The following is a 23,701-nucleotide window of genomic DNA, read 5'->3' on the forward strand; positions in this document are numbered from 1 at the left end:
AAGTTCACATCCATAACCAATGAGCCATGGATGTGATGAGCAGTCTTTTCAGAACTGAGTGACTATTTATTATATTAAATGAAAGGTGTTGAGATATTGCATAATCTGAATGAACATTTGTATTTTATGAGTGTTTTTTATGTACCTATTACCACAGCTGGTGTATCAGGGCGGTCTGTAGATGAGCACGTGGTCCATGGAGGAGCATGTTTCCCTCTGGGAGGCCGTGTGTTCAGTGCTGGGGGATTTGAACTTTCGGTATATGTCATATCTGGCAATGCACTGAGATGCTGACCTTCTCTTGCTGTATAGAGCCAGAAAGAAACCCCTCACAACCTCTTTGATCGGCAAATCAGTAACTCCCTCCTCTCCGTTTGTCTTGTTCCTTATCACTTTGTCGCTTCTAGGTTTGGCTCTTCTTTGCCTCTCTTGGACTTTGGCAGAGACTTGCTCATACCAGCCAAAGATGACAGATGTGTGTAGTGTAACGATTAAATGGTCGCTTAATGCTGTCTGCGAGACTATTCCAGGACAATGGACGATCACAGACTTGTTTGTTTTTTTCTGAGGTGTCCATACTCATTGATGGTGGATGCAGAGACCGGCCTGAGCTCGTATGTCAAAGAGGGCAGAGAGCTCCATTCTTCTCCTGCTCCCCAGCAGCAGTAGCTGAGCAAACAAAACCTGATCTTTCCACTGACCTTTACTCCTTTAGTCCTTTAGGGCCACATACAGAAAGTCATAAGTTAGTAAATCAATCAAATGTACGTACATTAAGCTTGATACTTGAATCTGCTTTAAGAAAAACATCCTTCATCACAGCTATAGGGTTTCATTCATTTAATTACAAAAAGTGTTGGCAGCTCATCCTTTAAAACAGAGGCTTCAGATTGTTTATAAGGGGAAATATGAAGGATGTAGTTCAAGCTTGTTGTTTTTTTGTCAACTAACAATTGTAAGAAGTTTTCAACTTTAATTGACATAATTTATTTGAAAAGTGGGTTTATTAAAACATGAAAACTACTGTGCAATATATGTTTACATACAGTATATACAGTGGTATGCAAAAGTTTGGGCACCCCTCTGAGATTTCATGACAATTTGCTTTTCCTTTATAATAGAAGATCACAGCAACAACATTTGTTTTCCTACAAAGATGTAGACGTTTTAGTGTTTTCCAGACCAAAATTCTTAGGGTAGCATTACATATTTTTATTATAATAAAATAAAATGCAAAAAATGGGATGTGCAAAAGTTTGGGCACCCTTATAAATAGCATTCATTTCAACACCTGTACGGATTTATAGCTGACAGGTTGCTGCACAAAATTGCTTTGATTAGCTCATTAGACCTTCAATTACAAAGACAGGTGGAACCAATCATGAAAAAGGCTATTTAACATAGGTAATAGCTGGCTGTGCCTGGCCTAGGTTCTTTCTTAGGGAGTGGCAAGATGGGGACCTCAAAACAACTCTCCACTGACCTGAAAGCTAAGATAATCCAACATTATAAATTAGGAGAAGGGTACAAAAAATTATCTGACAGGTTTAAACTGTCTGTCTCCACAGTCAGAAACGTAGTTGTGAAATGGAAGGCCACAGGAACAGTCCGTGTGAAGGAAAGATGTGGTAGGCCGACAAAAATAGGGGAAAGGCACAGGCGAAGGATGGTGAAAATGGTCACAGAGAAGCCACAGACCACCTCCAGAGAACTACAACAACATCTGGCTGCTGATGGTGTAGTTGTTCACCGTTCCACAATCCAGCGTACTTTGCACCAGGAAGAGCTCATTGGAAGGGTGATGTGCAAAAAGCCTTTCCTGAGTGTTAATCACAAGAAGAGTCGCATGAGGTATGCAAAAGCACATCTGGACAAGCCAGAAGCATTTTGGAACAAAATACTGTGGTCAGATGAGACCAAGATTGAGTTATTTGGTCATAACATGAACAGGTATGCATGGCGAAAAAAACACACTGCATTCAATGAAAAGAACTTGTTGCCCACTGTAAAATTTGGTGGAGGATCTATCATGTTATGGGGCTGTGTGGCTAGCACAGGTACTGGAAAACTTGTTAAAGTTGAGGGCCACATGAATTCCTTACAGTACCAGGAGATTCTTGACAAGAATGTTCTAGAGTCAGTCACAAAGTTGAAGCTACGCCGGGGTTGGATTTTTCAGCAGGACAATGATCCTAAGCACCGATCAAAATCCACCAAGGAATTCATGCAGAAGCACAGGTACAATGTTCTGGAATGGCCATCCCAGTCCCCAGACCTTAACATCATTGAAAATGTATGGATTTATTTGAAGAAGGCTGTCCATGCACGGAGGCCAAGAAACCTGACTGAACTGGAGACGTTTTGTGTGGAAGAATGGGCCAAAATACCACCTGCCAGGCTTAAGGGACTTGTCTGTGGCTACAGGAGGCGTCTACAGGCCGTTATTGCAGCAAAAGGAGGCAATACTAAATATTAATGGAATTATTTCTTAGGGGTGCCCAAATTTATGCACATGCCTATTTTTGTTTGAATGCACATAAACATGTTTCTGTTTGACCAATAAAAGTTATTTCACTACTGAGATGTTTCTGTTACCATAAGGTATAACATATGTTAAAATGAAGTTGCTGCTTCAAAAGCTCAGCAAGTGACAAACTGATGCAGTGGTTTTCCTAAGGGGTGCCCAAACTTTTGCATACCACTGTATGTATTGTAATATATTTAAGAAAAGCAGAAATTTCAGGTTGGGGCCATATTCCATTATACTTTTTGAATTTGCTGAGGGACTTTTAAAAATGAATTAGCATGAATTGGAAAAAGAAGTGTTGAGAAAAATGGAATCCAACAACTAATAACAACTCATGTTAGATCACTACAAACTAATTTATGATCACTTTAAGACTTTTTAAATAGTACCTTAATGTTACTATTACAAATATGCCACAACCTACAGATAGGTAGGACTCGACAGACATGTCATTCATTTTCAAGTATAATCATTTTATTTATTTACTTATTTATTCTACTGCTGGATTTTTTTCTGTCAAGTGTGATATTTCTATGATGAGCGAATGTAATGAAATAAGGGGGGAGTGATACGGTTTATGGAATGAATTGCAATGAATTAAGAATAAAGCAGAGATATGGTTTCTTGAACTGTCATTATTTTACAACAAAACATGGAACATAAATCCCTGAACAATGTGTTAGAATAATACAGTTTTTTAATAATGCAAAAATGGTACTTTCTGAGATATAACTACTGCTACAAAAAGCAGTAGTAGTTTTACCACAAACTCAACACAAGTAGCTTTTATTTATATCTTGCACAGGTCATATTTGTCAGATAATGTTTCTTCAAGTTAATATTTTTACATTGGAATGAATTCAAGCTGAACAGTGATCTTATCTCACAGCAATACATGCAGCTTATTATTTTTTTACAGATCTTAAGAACATTTTGGTTGTGAATCCACTGTGTGTGTGTGTGTGTGTGTGTGTGTGTGTGTGTGTGTGTGTGTGTGTGTGTGTGTGTGTGTGTGTGTGTGTGTGTGTGTGTGTATGTGTGTGTGTGTGTGTGTGTGTGTGTGTGTGTGTGTGTGTGTGTGTGTGTGTGTGTGTGTGTGTGTGTGTGTGTGTGTCCTCAGCAGAGCTGCCAACATTACATGCAAAACTAGTTCTTAACAAGCATTTGCATTTTTCCTTGTTTTTCTCAGTGACTTCAGGCCCTCTATGTTAAACGTTCTTTGTGTGACCGACACAGATATAGTCAACGAACACAGCATCTGTAACGATAAAGTGAAATCATACCGTTAATCCCACAGAAAAGATAGAAGTTTATTCAGAGCTGTGGGATTCCCCGACGCATTCGTTATTGTTGTTTTTAACAAATGGCAACTCAGACGGCAGTTTTCTGTCGTGCCATTCTGTTTGTCTTGGGGCCAAGAATGTAACTTTAGCTGTAGTGACATTAGCCCGTTGCTGTCACAAAAACACAGAAGTCCCCTTTTTTAATATGATTTAAATGTTTTGTTCTGTCCAAATATAACACCACTGACAAGATTAAAAACATATTATATTACATTTGGTCAGATAACAGTAGGCAGCCCGCCAGTTTAAGTTTACGCTACAGGCTGAGACATCGGGAAGGTGAAGCTACAGGCCATTAAATAATGTATAAAATGTGTCAATTAAAGAGGACGTATTATGTTAATTTCCAGGTTCATATTTGTGTTTTGTAGCTCAATTTTGACATGTTTATATGCGTTAATGTGTTTTATTTTCTCATTCTCATCATGCCTTTTTCACCAAGCCCCAATTGAAGCGAATGTGTGTAGTGTCCAACTGGTGTTACTACAACTATTGTGTCAGTCTGTGATGTCATTGGGTCCAAAAGGACTAAGAAAAGGAAGAGATGTCTGTAAATCAGCACATCATTTTGAGATATATCAACTGGCCAGTACGAGCGCTTTTAAAGCCCTTATTTAGGTCATTAGGGTCTACAATTTGAATCCAGAGTTATATTCCCTCTCCTGACTGAGACGAGAGAGGCAGATTGGAGGTGGGGAAACTCATGTGCGCATTGCTCTTACGGTCTGGATACTTGCACTTCAGCTCTCGAAAGTCTGGCCATTTTGGCACCATGTGCCACTGAGCTACTTTCCTCGAGGCCCAACGTCCAACCCTGTAATAAGTTGTCTTCCTACAACAACCTCTGTCTGAAAGGAGAGACCAGTCTGCTCTGAATGGTTAGCTGGCAGGCTCTGTTGTGATTGGTCAACTGCTTAGAAATCAAACCACGTGCAACGTGTTGGAGCGCTAGCCAATAGAAACCTGCGTGTTACATAGCGATGTCATCCTGTTACGAAAATGTAATAAAGGAGTCCAATGGAGGCGTTTCAGGCAGGGGGGAGGATGGAGTGTTTAGGAGAGAAACTCCCTAGAGGGAACACAGGGATTTTACCATTTACATATAGAACACACTACAGGGAAGGGAAAACTAAGAAGCATAATGTACTACTACATTTCTACATTTAATTGATTTTTCTAACTTATAACTTTACATATGAGCCACTCCTCTAGTGGCCCAGCCCATCGTATGTTTTTCAGTATGTTCCCCTCAAAAAAAGTTCGGACAACCCTGGATTCTATATAAAGATGTGCATTGCCTTAAGTTAAGTTAAATTAATGCTACTTAATACTTTTAGTCCATTTATTATACAGCTTTAGTTACTTATAAGAGTTTGCCTTAATAAAGATGTGATACATTTAACATGATGTGTCTCTAAAAACTACTGGACAAACTGTTTGAAAAGTAAAATGATATATAATATATAACAAAAGTTTGTGTACAACAGTAAAAGGCAGCTTGATGCAACAATGTTAACAATCATATGGAGGACTTCTTTCTGCAGAATTACCTTCCTTGTTACTTTAAATACATTTCCTCTTGACAATACTTACGTGTACTTTAGAAGGAGTCTTTCCTTGTAATGAAAGTAAAGGATCTGAGTACTTCCTCCTCTGATCATAATCCGGTAATTACATATGTTTCTGAAAAGGGCCTTTAGGCATAATGAGTACTTTTACTTTGTGTACCTTCAGTATAACCTGATGTTGGATTTGTAATAAAATGACATTTTGGACTCAGGACCTTTAGTTGTGACAGAGCATTTTTACACTTTGGCATTACTTTTACTTAAGTACCAAATCGGAGTTCTTCTTCCACCGCCCCTATGACCACACCACGTTTCAATACAAAGTGATTGGAAGTGATCCCCCCCCCCCCCCCCACACTTTTTCTTGTTCCTTGAAATACTACTTTGCTGATATGTTTTCATATGACTGTGGAAAACTCCGTCCTATCTCTAAGACTTCTGTGGACTTGTTGATGGTTACAAAGGCTCTCATGGCGCCAGCTGGCGGCAGCAGTGGTGCTGAGGAGTGATCAGTCTCTGCCGGACAGGAGCCTGACGCCGGACGGATCAATGCGCTGCAATCATTGTCTCAGTCCAAATATTAGCCTCCTGCTCTCTTCTTTCATGTCTTCAAGGCTGCTAATACCCCTGTTTGCTCTCTGAGTCCACTTTATCTAAATTACAGCCATTAGAAAGTTAGCAGTTAGCGGCGCGCGCTTTAAAGACGCATCAGAAAATCGAACCATTGGAGTCCATTGAGATTTATCAGTGAGCAGCTCTGGACTTCCTCCCAACACTGAAGCGTGACTTCTGACCGTATCATTAATGTAGTCATAAAAAAAACAAGATGTGTTGTGTCCGTGGTGTTACCGTGGAACACACAAGTTATCAGTTACTGTGTAACACCCTGCGGAAACGTGTGACGGGGTAAACATGCACTAAGTGAGCCATTAACGCGATTTGCATTTGTACCCATTATAAGTGTATCACCTGATAGGTGGATTTCAGAGGAAAACTCCAAACATTCAAATTGTGAGTTAATCACTCTCCTACAGCTCACCGTTAGGGATGTGGATTACAGTTATTCTGCACTACATTGTTAGAGATAACACTGTGTGATTAGTCAAAGAACCATTTAACGCACGTGAGGGGTGCGTAAAACCAGGGCCATATACCACTGACAGCAGGAGGCAGCTGGAGCTATGTGAGAGTTAGGGAGGGTCCTGGGGGAGTTTACTCCAGGGTTCAGTCTTGATATTTTTACTGGATCCTGTATTATTAGACGAGATTGGATTAGCTACAGGCCAAAAAATAAATAAATACAGCATTTAGTATTTTATTCAGTGTTTGATTAAGTCCATTCATTTAGTTTAGTGTGATGAAAGACTCACTTTAACTTATGTAAAGGTAGGAGGAGCATGATTGGTCAGAAATAGATAGCTGAAGTGAACACCAATCATAATGTTATCCAAAGATTACCCTTGTTTTATGTATTTATTTAGTTTGGTTTAAAACAATACGAGTTAAGAAGTTCCATTAAAGAAATGCATAAAGTGTGAAATCTATATTATGGCATGTGTGTACACATCAAATCAGTGAATGCAGCATGTATAGGAAGCATCCCCAAAAAGACCCTCCAAATTAAGTTTTTGGTTAGAAATCAAATGGTTCAGTCAAAAGTGGTTTTCTTGGATAGTTAAAAATAAGCGTGTGTGTGTGTGTGTGTGTGTGTGTGTGTGTGTGTGTGTGTGTGTGTGTGTGTGTGTGTGTGTGTGTATGTGTGTGTGTGCGTGCGTTTGTGGTGTTGCAGAACAGTTGGAAGAGATTTTGACAGCCTCTCCTCATCTCCAGCTTGAACAAAAAGATTCAAACCAACCACATAACTTAACAATAAATGGGAAGCAGGAAGAAAAACAGTGTCATCAATAATCTCCTCAAGGAACTATTAAAAACAACTCATTCATAATCAGTGTGTATATATATATATAAAAAAACGCTGACAGAAACTTCAAGTGCTTATAACCGGCTGCTTCTGTGCTACTTTAGTAAGATTTTAAATACAGAATTGTTTTGTGATATTTTTCGAGCTTTTACATAAGTAGAATTTCGTAGTTGTCTTTTTTTAATTTCCTATCACTTTAACAAAAACGTGTTTTAAATTGGGCTGGTTTTCCATTGAAGATACACCATTTCTGCTTTCCAAAGTGTATGATTGGTCGACATAACCACGAACGATTTTAGATGTGCTTTCTAGTAATGTGATGAGATTTAAATAATAGATGGCTTTAGTTTAGAGAATAATGACTTTTGGCTTTTAAAAACACAAGCTAATAGGTTAAGTTGTCGTTAAAGCATTATATTACTCAGTACGTCTGGTTAACACATGATAGGCTGTAGTGAACTGATTCTCTTGAAGTACAGCTATCTCTTCTCTCGGGTCATCTGATCACTGTAAAGCTCCATTGGAGGCGCAAGTGAGCCAATCAGAAACGGCCGCTGGCAACCTGCAGGAAGTTGGCAGTCCTCTTATCTCCTCCCTTCTCCGCCTGCAGCCAGATAACGAGCCCAACAGTTGGACCAAGCACCAGCTAGACACCAAAACACTCTAACGGTCTCCTCCTGACTGAAACACTCTCTGAAACGGACTGTCAGTGGGAAGTCTGTGCTGAAAGTCAGAGTAGATGTTTGGTAGAATATAAAGAAGTTGTTCTGAGAAAGAGGAAGGCTTCAGGGAGAGAAAAGGGGGACGCAGCTTTCCTTTAACTCGGTTCTATCTTGCAGTACCATGAGCGTCCCGCTTTACGCACCGACTCCCATCCAGCCGGCCCACCCGACACCCTTCTACATCGAGGACATTCTGGGGAGGACTGCCACAACCACCACCCCTTCGCCCTCTTCCTCCTCATCCTCCTGCTCCACTCCGATCATACCCACACCGACACTCCCGTCACCCAACTCCTCCTTCACAAGTCTCATCTCGCCGTACAGGACGCCGATTTATGAACCTACACCGATCCACCCGGCGCTGTCTCACCACGCCGCCGCTGCTTTCACCTACGCCTCCGCCGGGGCTTTCGCCGGCTCCATCTACCCGTTCCACCACCAGCAGCACCACCGCTCCATGGGGGAGTACGCACATGCGCTGCTGAGGCATGACCCTCTAGGTGAGTTGTGCTTAAAGCGTGCGTAAAAGTAATAGATTTTATTTTGGCACTCATCTTCTTTCTTGTATACTTCAAAAGCTACACTGTATCAGGTGTATGACATGAGCGTGTTCATCTATAAATTGAATGCCATTTAAAGCACCACCCGCAATCAATCATGTGTTTGTTTCCTAGTGTGAAAAATCACCGACTATACAAATCCTGATTTTTCATTCGTCACTCTTGCATTTTTATATTTTACTATTGTCATACATTAAGTTGAAAATAAAACAAACTTGATTGGATGAGGCAGCACTAGTTTCACCCTTTGCTTTAAAACGTTCCTGTCTTGCAAGCCTCGTTTCAGAGTTAACGAAACCATTTTGCATATATACCACGCTTGATCATGCATGCACATCGACTGTAAGACGCTTCCATACAGCCCACATAAACACATTGCAGGGTAAAAAACTTCAGCTCTTCTAAGAACCACCAGAGCAGTTCTGCATGAGGCCTTTCTGCCTGACCACGCACATATGAGTCACTTTGTTATTGTGACAGACATATTTGGGGCCACAATAGCAGCAGGCTTATCCATTCCGTCTGCTGCTGCTGGTGATAGGGAGGGAGGGGGGTGCATGGCAACCTTGACTCTTTTTCCTGACTGCCATTGTTCTGAAACATCAGAGAAGCGAATCAGCCGGTGACTAAAACATGGGCTCTAAATCACTTGTTATTTTACAGCTTTGTGTGTGTGTGTGTGTGTGTGTGTGTGTGTGTGTGTGTGTGTGTGTGTGTGTGTGTGTGTGTGTGTGTGAGAGAGAGAGCGCGCGCGCGCGCGCGTGTGTTTTCATGTACTTGTGAGCCCCAAATGTCCCCTAAAAAGTTGGACAAATAATCTAACTGCACATTTTTATTTATAGCCTAATTAAAAAAACATGTTTTTTTTTCCAAGAAAAACGATTTATGAGAAATTTAAATAAATCATATATCAGGTTTAAGAAAATGCAGACCCTAATATATTTAGGTTTTATACGCTTAAATATATTTTCCTGTAGGCAAAGCAAGGAGATTTTATTTACAAAGCTCATTTCAACAACAAGAAATTAAAAGTGTTTTACAATGAAAAACCTGAGAATTAATAAATACTACAACAGAAACATATTTGTTATGAGTACATTTAAAAACAATTATATATTAAAAGCCAAGATAATACAAATTAAAACAAGTTAAAATAGATAGGTATAACATACGAGAATAAAAGTAACAGCGCAGTTTAAGATATTAATTATTCATTTACTGGAAAATCAAGCGGTGGTGGAATCAGGGCAGGATTCAGGCTTGAGGTATGGTTTATTAATTGGAATTATACATTAAATACATAGGTGGGAAGTAACAAAGTACATTTACTTAAGTACTGTACTTAGGTAATATTTTGACATATTTTTACTTTATAAAATACTTCTGACATTCTAACAGGCTGATTGATATGTTATAATCCAGTAATCTACACAGTATTTTATGTATCTAACTTGGTCCTTATTGAGCAACTACTAAAAGGCTCTTATAAAAAGTACTGATAATATGTAATATGTATTATTCTGAAATGGGCCATGGTGCAGGATAAGTACTTCTACTTTTAAGACTTTTGTACCTTTACTAAAGCAACATTTTGAGATCAGGACTTTTACTTTTTTTATTCTGTAAAGTATCTGGGTACTTCTTCCAACAGTGATAAAATAGTCACAAATTCGGATTTGTGCCCATTAGACAGATTTATTTAACCTCAGGGTGATGGTCCTGTCAGACATACAGAGGAGAATAGTCAGTATACATTTAAAACACTTTTATAAATGTCCCCTCCCTGGGATGAATAACTGTATTCAGATCTTGTACTTGAGTAAAAGTAGAAGTACTCAGATCTTGTACTTGAGTAAAAGTAGAAGTACTCAGATCTTGTACATGAGTAAAAGTAGAAGTACTCAGATCTTGTACTTGAGTAGAAGTACCAGAGTGTAGGAATACTCTGTTACAGTAAAAGTCCTGCATTCTAAATGTTCCTCCAGTAAAAGTAGAAAGTACTCTCATCTAAATGTACTTAAAGTAGCGACAGTAAAAGTAGTCATTGTTTGATTGGTCCATTTCAGAATAATATCTCTGATATGTTTTATAATGATTGATCATTAAAGTGTTCTCAGAGCTGGTAAAGGTGCAGCTAGTTTGAATGGCTTTGTTTATATTTCACATCATTAATCCAAATCTGCAAAATATAGGTATGAAATATATGTAGTGGAGTAAAAGTACACTTGTTACCTCTGAAATGTAGTGGGGTAGGAGTACAAAGTAGCAGAAAATGGAGATACAAACTTGTACTTAAGAACAGTACTTGAGTAAATGTACTTGGTTACTTCCAACCTCTGCAGACAGTGTGTGACAGGCGGAGCGTCTGCCTTTGTGTTGGGCTCTTCCGTTCCTACCGGAAGCCCTGGCCGGTGTGTGAGTAAATCTGCTCCAGGAGCTGTTGGATGTTTCCTGGCTCGGCCCGGCCAGCCGCTTCCTCGGGAGCCCGCTGCACGCTGCTGATTATTTTATCGACATCCTCAATACAGACATATTCAGGAAACACTCGGCCTCTGATAGCCCGGGATCCGTTTTTCACATATTGTTGCACTTCCTCTGCCGGGCCGCGAGGATGTGGCGACTTTCTTTATGGTTGGCGGCGTGGAGAAAACAAAGCAAAGGGGGGGGGGGGGACGCTGTTTGCAGAATGGATATTCATTAAATAAAAATACTCCAGCGAAGTATCTCACATGTTTACTGAATTACAGTACTTGATGAGTATACCTAGATACTGTCCACCTGGCTTTGCAATATACATTACATTTTCGTATCTTTAAATACCTTTCGTATCGTCGGAAACCCTAATCGTTTTTTCAGCCAAAAATAATTGATAAGTAAGACGATGCCTCCTGGTGAGCCTCTATGTATTATTTATTCAATGTACTATGTGTATGAATTGTCGATACAAAAATTCAATTCAATTAGTTTCTACAACGTTTGTAAAAAGAAAACCGCCGAGGGCTTAACATCGAGGAGGACTTTATTCAATCAGAACAGTATTAATAAACCAAATCTAAATATATTAAACGGACATGTAATGTTAAATGTTTAATAGCTTTACTGTAGCCTACCATAGCATACACGTTTAATTTGCAACATTGCACAACATTTAGAGCATATTTCCAGCAGACAGAAACATTAAAAAACGTGAACAACATTGGAATTTATTTCCAAAGTAAAAACATCACCCACATATTTTAGCAAATTAATGAATAGTTCTTAGTCTCGGCTTTATTCAAGTTAATCCACCCTTTCATAGCAGTGTATTGAGAATATATTTTAACCTTATCTTAACCCTGGATAAGGTAACTTCCTCTGAAAGAGCTGCAATAGAAGGGCTGACAGCAGTTTGAACCGCAGCAGCAGATTTACTGTGTCAGTGAGAGCAGACCTGAAGCCATCGGCTATAATCACCCTGCAGAGCAGGAAGCACATGCAGCGGATATTTGCCCATAGTGCTCACTCTGTCACGAGCTTCCCTAAAGAGGGCTCTGCACACTCTGCTGTTGTTCCAGAACATTCACTGCGAGGAAACCCAAGAGACAAACACACTCTCCAATCAGTCCGCCCAGTCAGGAGAACAACACGAAGCACTGATCATAGACCCATGCAGCTTAAACACATTGTGGAGTAATTATTTAACATAAGATTAGATATACTTTATCAATCCCAAATTGGGAAATGCTTCGTAACAGTAGCATGAAATAAGCTGTAAATATAAAAACAGTATACATAAATAATAATATAATTAATCATATATTGGGATTAAAGAAAATGCAGACCCTAAAATATTTCAGTTTAAGGCAATAAAATATGTTTTACTCTAAGCAAGGCAATGTAAGGAAACTGTATTTATCAAGAATAGTTCAACAACAAGACGTTTAAAGCGCTTTACAGAAAAAGAAAAAAAAACACTAAATAAAATAAACTGTAAATATAAAAAAGGATACATAAAATACACAGAACTGTAATAGACCGATTTACTATGAAAACAAAATATGTAAACACTTCATATTATTAAACAAGTGTGCAGTTTCCCGTTTTTCAAATACAAAATCCCGTCTTCTCTCTCAGTTGGCATCAGTTATATTAGACAAGGTAATAGGCTAAATGGACACATGAATAATAATATCACAGCATCTCTTCAATTCTTCAATCTCATATTTGTTTTCATTTCATATTATATGCATATTGTATCGTTTTTCTCTTTTTTTTATTAAGTGATATAGCAATGTGGAAATTGTTATCGTTTTCGTATATTTCATTTATAAACCAGTATTTATAGCCTGAATATGTGCTTGTGCCATTATGTATTAATGGTGCTGGCATTCCTCAGTGACCGATCAGAAACACCGGTGATATGGTCGTATGGTCAGGTTAACCGTGGCTCTTCTTCCTCCAAAGGCAAGCCTCTGATGTGGACCCCCTTCATCCAGCGGCCCCTGCACAAGAGAAAGGGGGGGCAGGTCCGGTTCTCTAACGAGCAGACAATCGAGCTGGAGAAGAAGTTCGAGACGCAGAAGTACCTGTCCCCCCCGGAGAGGAAGCGGCTGGCCAAGATGCTGCAGCTCAGCGAGAGACAGGTGAAAAAAACAGTGGAATAAATACTGATTGGAAAATTGAATATATTTTCTGTTAGCTTATTATCTGAGGTTGTGTTTTAAATATTTGTCAATACATTTGATCGGACATAATTATATCATTTATTAAATGACCCTTTCTCTCTTAAAATCTTCGGAGGAAATGTACAATACAAACATATAAAATGTACAATGATTTGGTGTTGATCAGTGTAGTTCTAGTGTAATCAGTGGCGGGTGGTGATAAAAAGGTTAGGGGGAGCTCAAAAAAAGACAACCTAAAACACCACCGTGATGTTAAGGAAATTGATTGTGATTCATGGACAATATAAATGTTGCCCTCCTTTCCTTCTGGCCTGCAAATTTCTCAATGACTTTCTGATTAAAGTCAGTCATCTCTGTCACCAGATTCTTTTCCCTTGACAGCTTGGCCAGTGCATTCAACCGTAAAATCAACCTTAAATCTTGTACCCCCGTCGTTGTCCACAACGCATCGGTGCCGACACTTTGAAACAGCAAGCAGGAAAGCAATAGAAGGCATTGCTAACAGCACATCCAGCTTACAGCTCCTTTTATCGTATCAAGAGGTTGAAAAGCCCCGGTTGTAAGCTCGTCCTCGATCACTTGCCTACTGATGAATTTTAAATCGGGTCGGTGGTGTCCAAGCTCCTTTATTCTCTGTTTTTCTTCCAGTGGACGCCTTGAGAAAGGGCGTTTTTGTAAAGAAAAAACGGAATTTTCTGCGGTCACACTTAAATTTGCCATTTACGGTATGATCCAGAAAACTAATGGCGGGTGTAAACATATAAGACAGGGTCATGGTCCAAACACATGAGGTCCAAGATCATGAAAACACTACTAATTGGCTGCCAATAAAAGTGGAAGGGTTCAGGGTGCAAAGAGCTGCGTCCGGTGGAGAAGCACGAAGCTTTTGGTCACCAGCTTACCAACAGTTTAACGACTTCTATTCACTCTCATTTGGCCGGCGTCCCTCAACCAGGAAATAATGTAATCACACAGAACAAGCCAAAGTGCGCAACCATTTTTTTTACGGAATGCAGACTACCGTGCAGGTGCATAGTTCAAGGAAACACGTTTATTTCATAATATTTTATATATAATAATTTATGTCTATCATGTTTAAGTAGACGTTCTTCTCGAGATATTATGAAAGGGGGCGGCGCCCCAGCGCCCCACATTGACCAACCGCCACTGAATACAATCATATTAATTCATATTCATTCTTAATATTAAAGTATAATATCACAAAAGAATAGTCTAATTAAATTATTAGTTCGAAATCTAGTTAAATACTGTTGGTTTAAAAATCCACCAGGTAAACCAATTTACAATTTGATCAACGAGATTCTTTGGACACTGAGGAAGCCCAAAAATAATGGCGCAGTAATAGCGGTATTTGTTGTAATCTAATGTAATCAGCCTAAATATAACCTGGGGCATAATTGGGTTTTCATTTTGTCATTCAGGTTAAAACCTGGTTCCAGAACCGGAGAGCGAAGTGGCGGAGACTAAAACAGGTGAGAGGTTTGGACGAATGTCATCTTAGAAAGGGTTAATTGGACTTTTTATTAGCGAGCTTATTAATGTGGCGACGACTCTGTCCTTTTATTCACTAACCATATTTTTCTTATTGCATCAGGAAAATCCTCAGGGAGTGAAGAGGGAGGTGGAGGACGACGGTTCCGCGGGGAGGAGTAAAGGAGACGAGACATCCGATTCCTGCGGGATCCAGAGCCCGGAGACGAGACACACATCCCCGGCCTCAGAGCTGCAGGCGGCCCGCTGCGGCCACTCCGTGTCTCCGCAGCGGCAGAACCAGCAGCAGAACTCAGAGCTGGACTCTGAAGTGTCAGATGATACAGACCAGGAGCTGGACATAGAGGACGACGGGTTCACACTGAACCATTGACCATAGCTGTGACCCACAGTTCCACACTGACTCTGGATCCGCTCAGGAGCTGCGTGATGAAGATCATGAACTCATCTTCGGCCTGTCCCTTCGCATTCAGACCCTTTACTGGGGGGACCTTGCAGTTATTTTATGAGAGGGGCCCATTTAATGCAGGACAAAATTGAAATAGACAGTGTTCGAGATTTCATATTGTTTGTTCAATTCAAGTCATAGTCCACAAAACAAACATAAAACCCCATAATTGGTGTTGTCTTAGACCATACAGTACAATTTGTGTTTAAATGTATTATTGGAAAGTCACATACATGTTAATGTGGACCCAAGTTACAGCAGTCTTTTCTGCATGCTAATTGTATTATTATAAAATATTCCTTTGGAGGGGGGGGGGGGCACAGGGGGGTCCAAGCTCAGTGTTACAGGGTCTCTGGCCTCTGCTGGCCACCTGTACTGCCCATGGTCGTTTAAATGCATATTAAGACAGGTTGACTTGCCTGATGTAATATTTAGGTGAAAATCAAACCCCACAAGTGCCTTTCACTCATGACTGTCGTCTCTTGAAGAACTATCTTTCTGTATATATTAGCACTCTGCGGTATTTGTGTTGTTTCTGTGTTGTGGATAACTGTAAATTAACATTGTTGTCTTCTGTTCAGTATGTCGTCTGGATGATGAACACTCATAAGTCTATGGGCTGTTGCCTTAAAATGTGATATTCAATTAAATAATCAATGTAGCACACTTTATGTTTTGTTTGGTGACATTTAATAAACTATTTTTGATGTAATATTAATGTGTTATTTGGTGTTTGTTGCAATGGAAATCAAATAAAATCAATAACCTGCACAATACTAATGTTTTAATTATAGACCATATATAATACAGACAAAAATAAAGCAAACAATTCACCTGAATAAATATGAACAAATGGTCCTTTCTGACTGCGGATACACATCTAAAAATTATCCTACTCAGAGTTGTCAATAATTGCAGTCAGTAGCCTTCAATATTGTGAAACAAATTCAATAAATTGTTATAACAATTAAATAGTCAAATGAACTCTAAGGACACATTGTAAAAACAAACAAAAAAATGTATACAGGCCTTTATCAACACAAAGTTAAATCAGGCTGCTTTTGTGAACCTTTAATATGTGTTAGCATGACTTCAAATAAAATATTAAATATATTGCACTGCATCAGAGTTTAACATGCATTTTTAAAGTGATAAGTTATCAGTGCCAGTTATATGGAAATTGCTTACACGTTAAATAATCTATAACAGCGGATTGTTGGAGTTTTGGAGGCAGCTCATCTTCAACCCCCCACCTAACTTCATATATAAAACAACCCTGTGCTCTTTAGGAGGACTTATGAGGCCTCATAATCACATTTACATATCTGTTTGAATTGTTTTATTGTTATGTAACAATGCTCTGTAGTCAATTAATATCTAATCATTTTTTTCAATTTTTAAAGTGAGGCCCTGGTTTTTATTTGATAATGAGCTTCTTATAAACATAACCTGCCATCTGTTAAGGCCTTGTGAAAAACACACACCTCAGCTGAGGATTGCATATCTGTTCTGTGACAGATACGCAATGTGCTTTTATTTAAATCTTTGTGAATTATGCACAAATCACGATCCGCATCACTGCAAACCTGTATGTTCAAAATAATTTCAAAGATTAAATTGAATTGAACTACATTTTCAAAAAAGTTCTAGATAACTTCAATATTTTGAGTTCCTCAGAAAGGTTTTTAGTTTTGAGTTGATTTAACAGATCAATTTTGGTTAACTAGGTCTATTTCGTGGATAAAGTAAGCTGTAATTAAAAGATACAATCTAACTGAACTTATTTCTGTTGTTTATTGATGCATGCTGTATGTAATCAAAATATTTAATCCCTGAATACCTTTGCATTTTTTTATCAACCCCAAAAAATAAAGTCAATCAATTGGCTTAAATTCCTCGAGCTCTTGTAACTTTTTTGGGGTTTCTAGTGTGCATGTTACCTCAAATATTATTAGTTTGTTTGAAAGATATTGTCAGCAAGTTGCCTTTATGGCATGGATATTTGAATTGATTCTAAAGATATTTCAGTATGTACAAGTTGTTGTTTGGAGGATCATTGCTTGAAACATAGCAGTCTACATAATGCAAACCCAATCACTGCTCTTCATTCTGCAGTTTGGCTGCTTCCTGATTTCAGAGGAATCAAAGGCAGCCACAGATTAGCAAACAGTTTAGTTCATGTCAATGGTCGTCCCATCACCACATTCAACTTCAAATAGCTTATCATTGAGTTCTCATGCAAACACTGTGGGAGTTTTTCAGTAAGTAGATTAGGTTAATGATTGATGAACCCTCAGAACAGCAGGAGATACAGGGCGCTGATTGATTGGCATACAATATGTTCACAGTTCTTTTAATACCAGAGACGATCAGTTGTTTTTCAACTGAAAGAGATGTGGAGGCTTATTTGGACATTTGACAGAAAATAATAGTGTGTGAAGGATTAAATCTCATTGCTCTTATAACCTTGTTTGTGTTACAATGCCGAGGTTAATGACCGTACATATTCAAGACTGTTCCAAAACCAACAGTATGCACATTGATCTCAGCCTCTGTATTGTGTAATGCTTCACAAATTGTGCAGGGGAAAGTCAACATTTGGAGAAATAGCCCACACAGTTGTGGGTGAAATGTTCTGCAGATAACCGACTGATTCCAAAGTGCCTGCTGATCTGCTCACTTCATACACAAACAAACTCACTGAAACCTTCCCCATGGGCCCTCATCCTTACTGGCCTGTTTTGATTGGTGTAGTTCTAGGCTTTTTAGGTCTAATGTCAAAGATCCCTGTATATGAAACAAGACACATCAGATTCCTGACCATTTAAAGATCATTCCAGATGTGTGTGACAAAAAGAAACGTTGAAGGTAACCTGATTTCATCAATTTTTGTAATAGTTATAAATCTAACGCTGTTACTCGCAAAACATTTGATTCATGCATTTGTTTTTGGTTTCTATTGTTTCAATACTCAATGCTGACTTGGAGCACAAGACAGGAAGTTATTCCTTTTCCCTTTCCTCAAATTATTTTTTTCAAAATACTGAATCCCTGAACGTAACACATCCTGGACTGGAATTTTGATTTGGTTGATCCCCCCCAAAGTAAAATGTAAGTGCACATTTAGGGCACACAATTGCTTCCACTTTAAATATTTTATATATACATTATATTATATTAATACCAGATTTCATATGTTTTGTGAAAAAAATGAGTCCCTTTCAGAAGTCAATATTTATTATTATCATGCTGTAACATTCATGACCCTGTTACTGTTTAAGAAAACTTTGATTGAGTGTCTTCATTTTTATTTTTAGTCAATAAATCTTGTGCAAAGACCAAGCCATTGGTTTCTGTGGAACACGTAATCTCTTCAAACCAGTCAAAAAAGTTAAAGTTTTGAACCGTAACAGTAAAAATAGTGCCCTGAAAAACAGGTAGACACAATTTGATCTCCAAAACAGATTTTCCATTTCAGGTTCCATCTACTGGCAGAGTATTTTATTTCTCTACAGCTGATATCATAAATGAACCATTCTGATGTTCAGCTCATAATCCCAACAGGGATCAGCACCTATGTATCACCTCTTTAATAATATGAAACTTCAGAGACAGACAGGACAGTAATACCAGCTCACTAACAGTCTATTAGCAGTGTCAGTGTCAGTGTGTGTGTGTGTGTGTGTGTGTGTGTGTGTGTGTGTGTGTGTGTGTGTGTGTGTGTGTGTGTGTGTGTGTGTGTGTGTGTGCGTGCGTGCGTGCGTGTGTGTGCTTGTATTTGAACGACTGAGGAATGTGTTGACTGTTGACCTTGGCCAAATGGAAGCCATTATCTCCCCCCCGCTAAGGCCCCCCTCCTTCTCTGAGCTGATAAATTAATGAGAGAAAACACGAAACACGACTTACATCGATACTAGTGTCGCCAGCAGCCCCAGTGGGGGGGGGGGGGGGAGGGGGGGGGGGGACGCATTGAGAAACACAACTATCAGGATGGCAAATTTTACTAATACAGCTCTGCTTAGACAAGGTGAGAAAATATTATTATATTCATTTATTCCAACATGAGGCGTTTATTAATTTACATTAAGTATTAAAGATAGAAAAAGACAAAAAATAAACGATAAAAAGAGTTCATCTGATTATTAACACAGATTTAACAAAGTGTTTACTTTTATTTCATTAGAATGAAAAGAGTATAAAATCTGCGTGCAGTAATTTTTTTATTATGAATTTAAATATGTACAATGATGTGAACTACAATGTGTGTTCGAAGTCAAATATCTGTCACAGGAATTGAAGGAATTACTCGTCAATACACTCACTTAAACCTGCACCTGTACACACTGAAATGTAATCTCTTAATTTTACCCATCCTCGAAGGGGTTACTCTAGGGGCGGTGTGCTGGTTTGGTGCACTGTTTAAGACCACCAAGGCGGTGCCAGGAGGCAGACTGTTACTCTCAAATACTGGTCCTCACACTTGCTTGGTACTTGGTCAGTTGAAACATGACAACAGTTAATATTTATGACCATTAATAATATAAAAAGATGTGTTAAAACAGATAAAGGCTCTATCATAATACAGTGCTGTCCTGAAGACTTTCAATAAAATGATACTACTAAGAATAATAGACTAGACGGGATGTACCCAAAAAGTGAATGTAAGGAGCATTTATGGGTACAAGTTGGGAACCGGCCTACTTTACATATTTCAAGGGTGCTGAATCCAAAAAAACCGGTACCCGAGCGAAATTTTGAGTTTTTGACCTTCTAATTTGCATATCAAAATGGCCGCCAAACTCCCTATCTTGCTCAGTCGTTGGACCATTTTCCCCAAGTTTTTTTGTAAGTAGGCAATCAAAGATGATGAATTAAGTGTCTAGATCTATAGTCTGGGGTCAGAGCAAGGATATAGTGGAGGCTCAGTGCCTTTTTTATGTATATATATATGCAAAATACCAACTTTTAAGGTGAAATTAAGCATTATTTGTGTCATTTTTTAAGGCCGACATAAATATTCAGTCAATATCACTCTTAAATGTTCCCAGTGTATATATGATATGTGATGTATTCCATATTACATAATAACTAAGAAAAACACCATTGCAAGTTGTCTGAGAATTCATTTTTTTATGCAAACAAAGCATAATGCTCTTAATTCAAACATCGAAAAACCCAAGTGAATAGGGAAAAAAAAAACATGAAACTTCCCTTGAACAGTTCTACAGATCACATCTTGTTTCTGTATATTTTCTTTCATGTTTCTAGCTGAATTGCTTTGCTTTCATCTGTCTTCTGTAAGTTCCATAGGTCACTTGTTTTGGTAAATTGTTTTTATACCTTTCTAGTTTGCTTGTGTGCCATTTGTCTTTGGAATTTCATTTTGATTAGTATTTCTTTCTGCAGTCCTTTTCCAAGTTCTTTGGTTACCCATTGCCTTGGTATGCTTGAGGACTACAACTCCACATTTAAACAAGGACATTGGTCATCACTCTGACATGTACACATTGCAGTGCATAACAGCCCCGATTTTCGGCATTTGCACTGGCGTGTTGTGCATTGTTTTTTACAGGCACACCTGATCATTTCCAGGCAACTTTCAGGTATTGGGTTCTGTGACATAAGAATGGGCTGTAGTCCTGAATCACCATCTTTCCATCCCATGTCCAAGGGTGAAGGAAGCTCAGGTGTGGCATAGTGAGCATTTCTCCAAACCATTGCCTGGTAGTGTACTCTCAGCAGATGGAAGTGGAGCGCATCGCTTGTAGGCGGCATTGCTTCTGGTTTACCTGTCCTGGAGAAAAGTATATGCCTTGCTGCATCAACAGAGTCTGTTTTATGCACATCATATATTCTGCAGACAAAAGCCTCTGAAGATCTTTGAGTCTCCTCCGTGAGATCACCAATTCCGAGGTTGCTGAGCAATTGATGGTGCATTTTCCAGACTTTCCATGATGTACTTTTGGTGTGACTTGCAATGTATGATGTGGTATCACAACCAGTTAGTGCATGAAATGCTACAAGGCTTGGTGCTGAATCCTTTGGCAGTTTGTTAAAAACAGCATCAATTGGTATATATTGTGGCTTCCTTGTGGTACCAGACAACAGCCAGAGTTTTTTACATGCTACGTGTGGGAAATGGGAAACGAGAATCACAAGTACATCAGTGTCTCTAGATGACACGACTACTGTGTCTGACTGGCAGTGCACTGCATGTAATACCAATCGGGTATCTGCCTCTTCGTGTGTGGCTCTCAGATGAGTCAGGTTGGTTGTTGCTTTTGATGACCTAACCTCCGTCTCTTCGTCTCTGAACCCACCAGCAACTACTATCTCTTTATCATCCGGTGCCTGAGCACATAGTTCTTCAGAGAGTAGATTGGCAAGATCAGCTTTGTTGTCAGGGAGGGACAGGAAATTGGTCCAGTTTTTTGGAAGAGGCACATCACGACCCTCAACAAGTCGTCTGATTGGTTGAGCTGCTTTTGTGCGTCGTGTCCTGGTAGCACCCTTGATGGTCTCTTCTCTGTATCTGTCAAACACAACGTCTATCCTTTTATAGTAACATCCTGCTTTCAACACTGCTCTGACAAATGTGTCGGCCAGATCCCCAAATGTTACTGCTTTGTCTGGCTTTCCAAGGGCAACCACAAGTGCCTGTCCATCTATGATGAGACAAGATGACATGTCGGGAAGTTCAATAGCCTCAGGACAGACTATGTCTTCAGTTAACTTATTTACTAATACAGACTTGTTTCCAGTGCGAAGTGTCCCATTCATTTCAGCAAGGGATATGGGAACTGGCAGAAGCTCGTGTTTTAGGACAGCTGGTAAGTCAACTGGACGACCTGCCTCATAGGCCGTAACAAGGCGTTTGAGAATGTTTCGGTCAGCCTTTATGACAGTTCTGTTGTCTTTGATTTTAGGATTTTTGGCCACTTCATACAGAGATGCAAATGTTTTAGCTTTGCTCTTATGTAGGGTTGCATGGATTGGGACCTCTGGTTTATCTTTGTCCTCAGGAACAATCATCCTTTTCTCAATGAATGAATTCACTTTTTCTTGTCCTAGGTCTTTGGCAGAAAGTAATGAGCTTTGGATAGCCTCTGTGGCAACGTCTTTCGTGGCGAGATTTTGCAATGAGCCTGAGGAGACTGATCGTGATGTATATGTGAATCGATTTTTTCTCCCACCCCTAATGTTACATGAATGTTTCATAACTGGTATGGCCCTTTGAGGATATACCACCTCTGTTGACACATGTATTTTTGATAATTCCTCCCCCCAAATCTAGCCCTGTCACAGCAGTCACTCCCCAGCATCCATTGCCCTATGATAGCTTGTTAGCTAGCTAGCTAGCTAGAAAGTAGGGGGATTTATGCTGCCACAGGGCTATGTTTGGGTTGGAATTATAAGAAATAAACTTGTATCAACAGAGGTGGTCATCTTTAGGGCACAACTGGAAGAAAAAAAAACTAGCTAGCTGTTTTTTTTCCCCTCCAAAACTGTTAGCTAACTGTTAGCTAGTTTTCTCCCAGTTGCTAGCCATCTCAATATCATTGAAATACACAATTTTGACCCACTATGGTTGAAAAAGTATCATTTTGGATAAATAGGGTTAACAAGCTCAATCAATAACTAAGGAATATTGACATTTTTTGTCTAAAAAAATCAAAAAGCAGGAAACTTACCAAAGCGTGTGAAACTGTTACGATCCTCTTTGCTGTTAATTCACCTCAGGCAAAGGGTCCTCAGCGATGGGACTGACCATGCTATGTACTGATCTAAATATTCAACTTGGTACGTTTCATGGTGGTCTCTTTTTGAATATTTTTCCCTATTCACCTGGGTTTTTCCCGTCTTAGAATTTAGAGAACAAATGCTTAATTTGCAAAAAAAAAACAAAAAAAAAACATGAAATCTCAGACAACTTGCAATGGATTTTTTTCTTTGTTATCATATAATATGGTGTACATCATATGTCATATCAACAGGGAAAATTTCAGAGTAACTTTTATTTAATATTTATGTCGGCCTTAAAAAATGACACAAATAATGCTTAATTTCACCTTAAAAGTTGGTATTTTGCATATATATATACATAAAAAAGGCACTGAGCCTCCACTATATCCTTGTTTGACCCTTGACTATCGATCTAGAAACTTAATTTCCTCATCTTGATTGCCTACTTACAAAAAAAACTAGGAGGAAATGGTCCAATAACTGTGCAAGATGGGCAATTTGGCGGCCATTTTAATATGCAAATTAGAAGGTCAAAACCTCAAAATTTCACCCGGGTACCGGTTTTTTTGGACTCAGCACCCTTGAAATATGTAAGGTAGGCCGGTTCCCGACTTGTACCCATAAATGCTCCTTACTTCTTATAAAAGGCCTTTTTTCTGAAATCCGTCTAGACTATAATTGGGCAGCTTTATT

General features: G+C 39.1%; 1 protein-coding gene across 1 annotated transcript; it reads left to right on the plus strand.

Annotated features, from left to right (window-relative positions):
* Nucleotides 1-7,989: 7,989 nt before the first annotated feature.
* hhex (hematopoietically expressed homeobox) lies at nt 7,990-15,977 on the plus strand. Its single transcript, XM_063894193.1, has 4 exons — nt 7,990-8,581; nt 13,085-13,263; nt 14,748-14,798; nt 14,921-15,977. Exons 1-4 carry the CDS (start codon nt 8,203-8,205, stop codon nt 15,188-15,190), a joined length of 879 nt encoding a protein of 292 aa, XP_063750263.1. The 5' UTR covers nt 7,990-8,202; the 3' UTR covers nt 15,191-15,977.
* Nucleotides 15,978-23,701: the final 7,724 nt, after the last annotated feature.

Source organism: Eleginops maclovinus, chromosome 10 (genome assembly GCF_036324505.1).
Source record: "Eleginops maclovinus isolate JMC-PN-2008 ecotype Puerto Natales chromosome 10, JC_Emac_rtc_rv5, whole genome shotgun sequence".
Classification (NCBI taxonomy): domain Eukaryota; kingdom Metazoa; phylum Chordata; class Actinopteri; order Perciformes; family Eleginopidae; genus Eleginops; species Eleginops maclovinus.

What these genes read in the sequence shown, in the direction of transcription:
- hhex (XM_063894193.1), top strand. Translation starts at nt 8,203, where the DNA reads ATGAGCGTCCCGCTTTACGCACCGACTCCCATCCAGCCGGCCCACCCG. An exon ending in GCTGAGGCATGACCCTCTAG is followed by an intron (nt 8,582 to 13,084) that starts GTGAGTTGTGCT and finishes CTTCCTCCAAAG; the next exon opens with GCAAGCCTCTGATGTGGACC. An exon ending in AGTGGCGGAGACTAAAACAG is followed by an intron (nt 14,799 to 14,920) that starts GTGAGAGGTTTG and finishes TTATTGCATCAG; the next exon opens with GAAAATCCTCAGGGAGTGAA.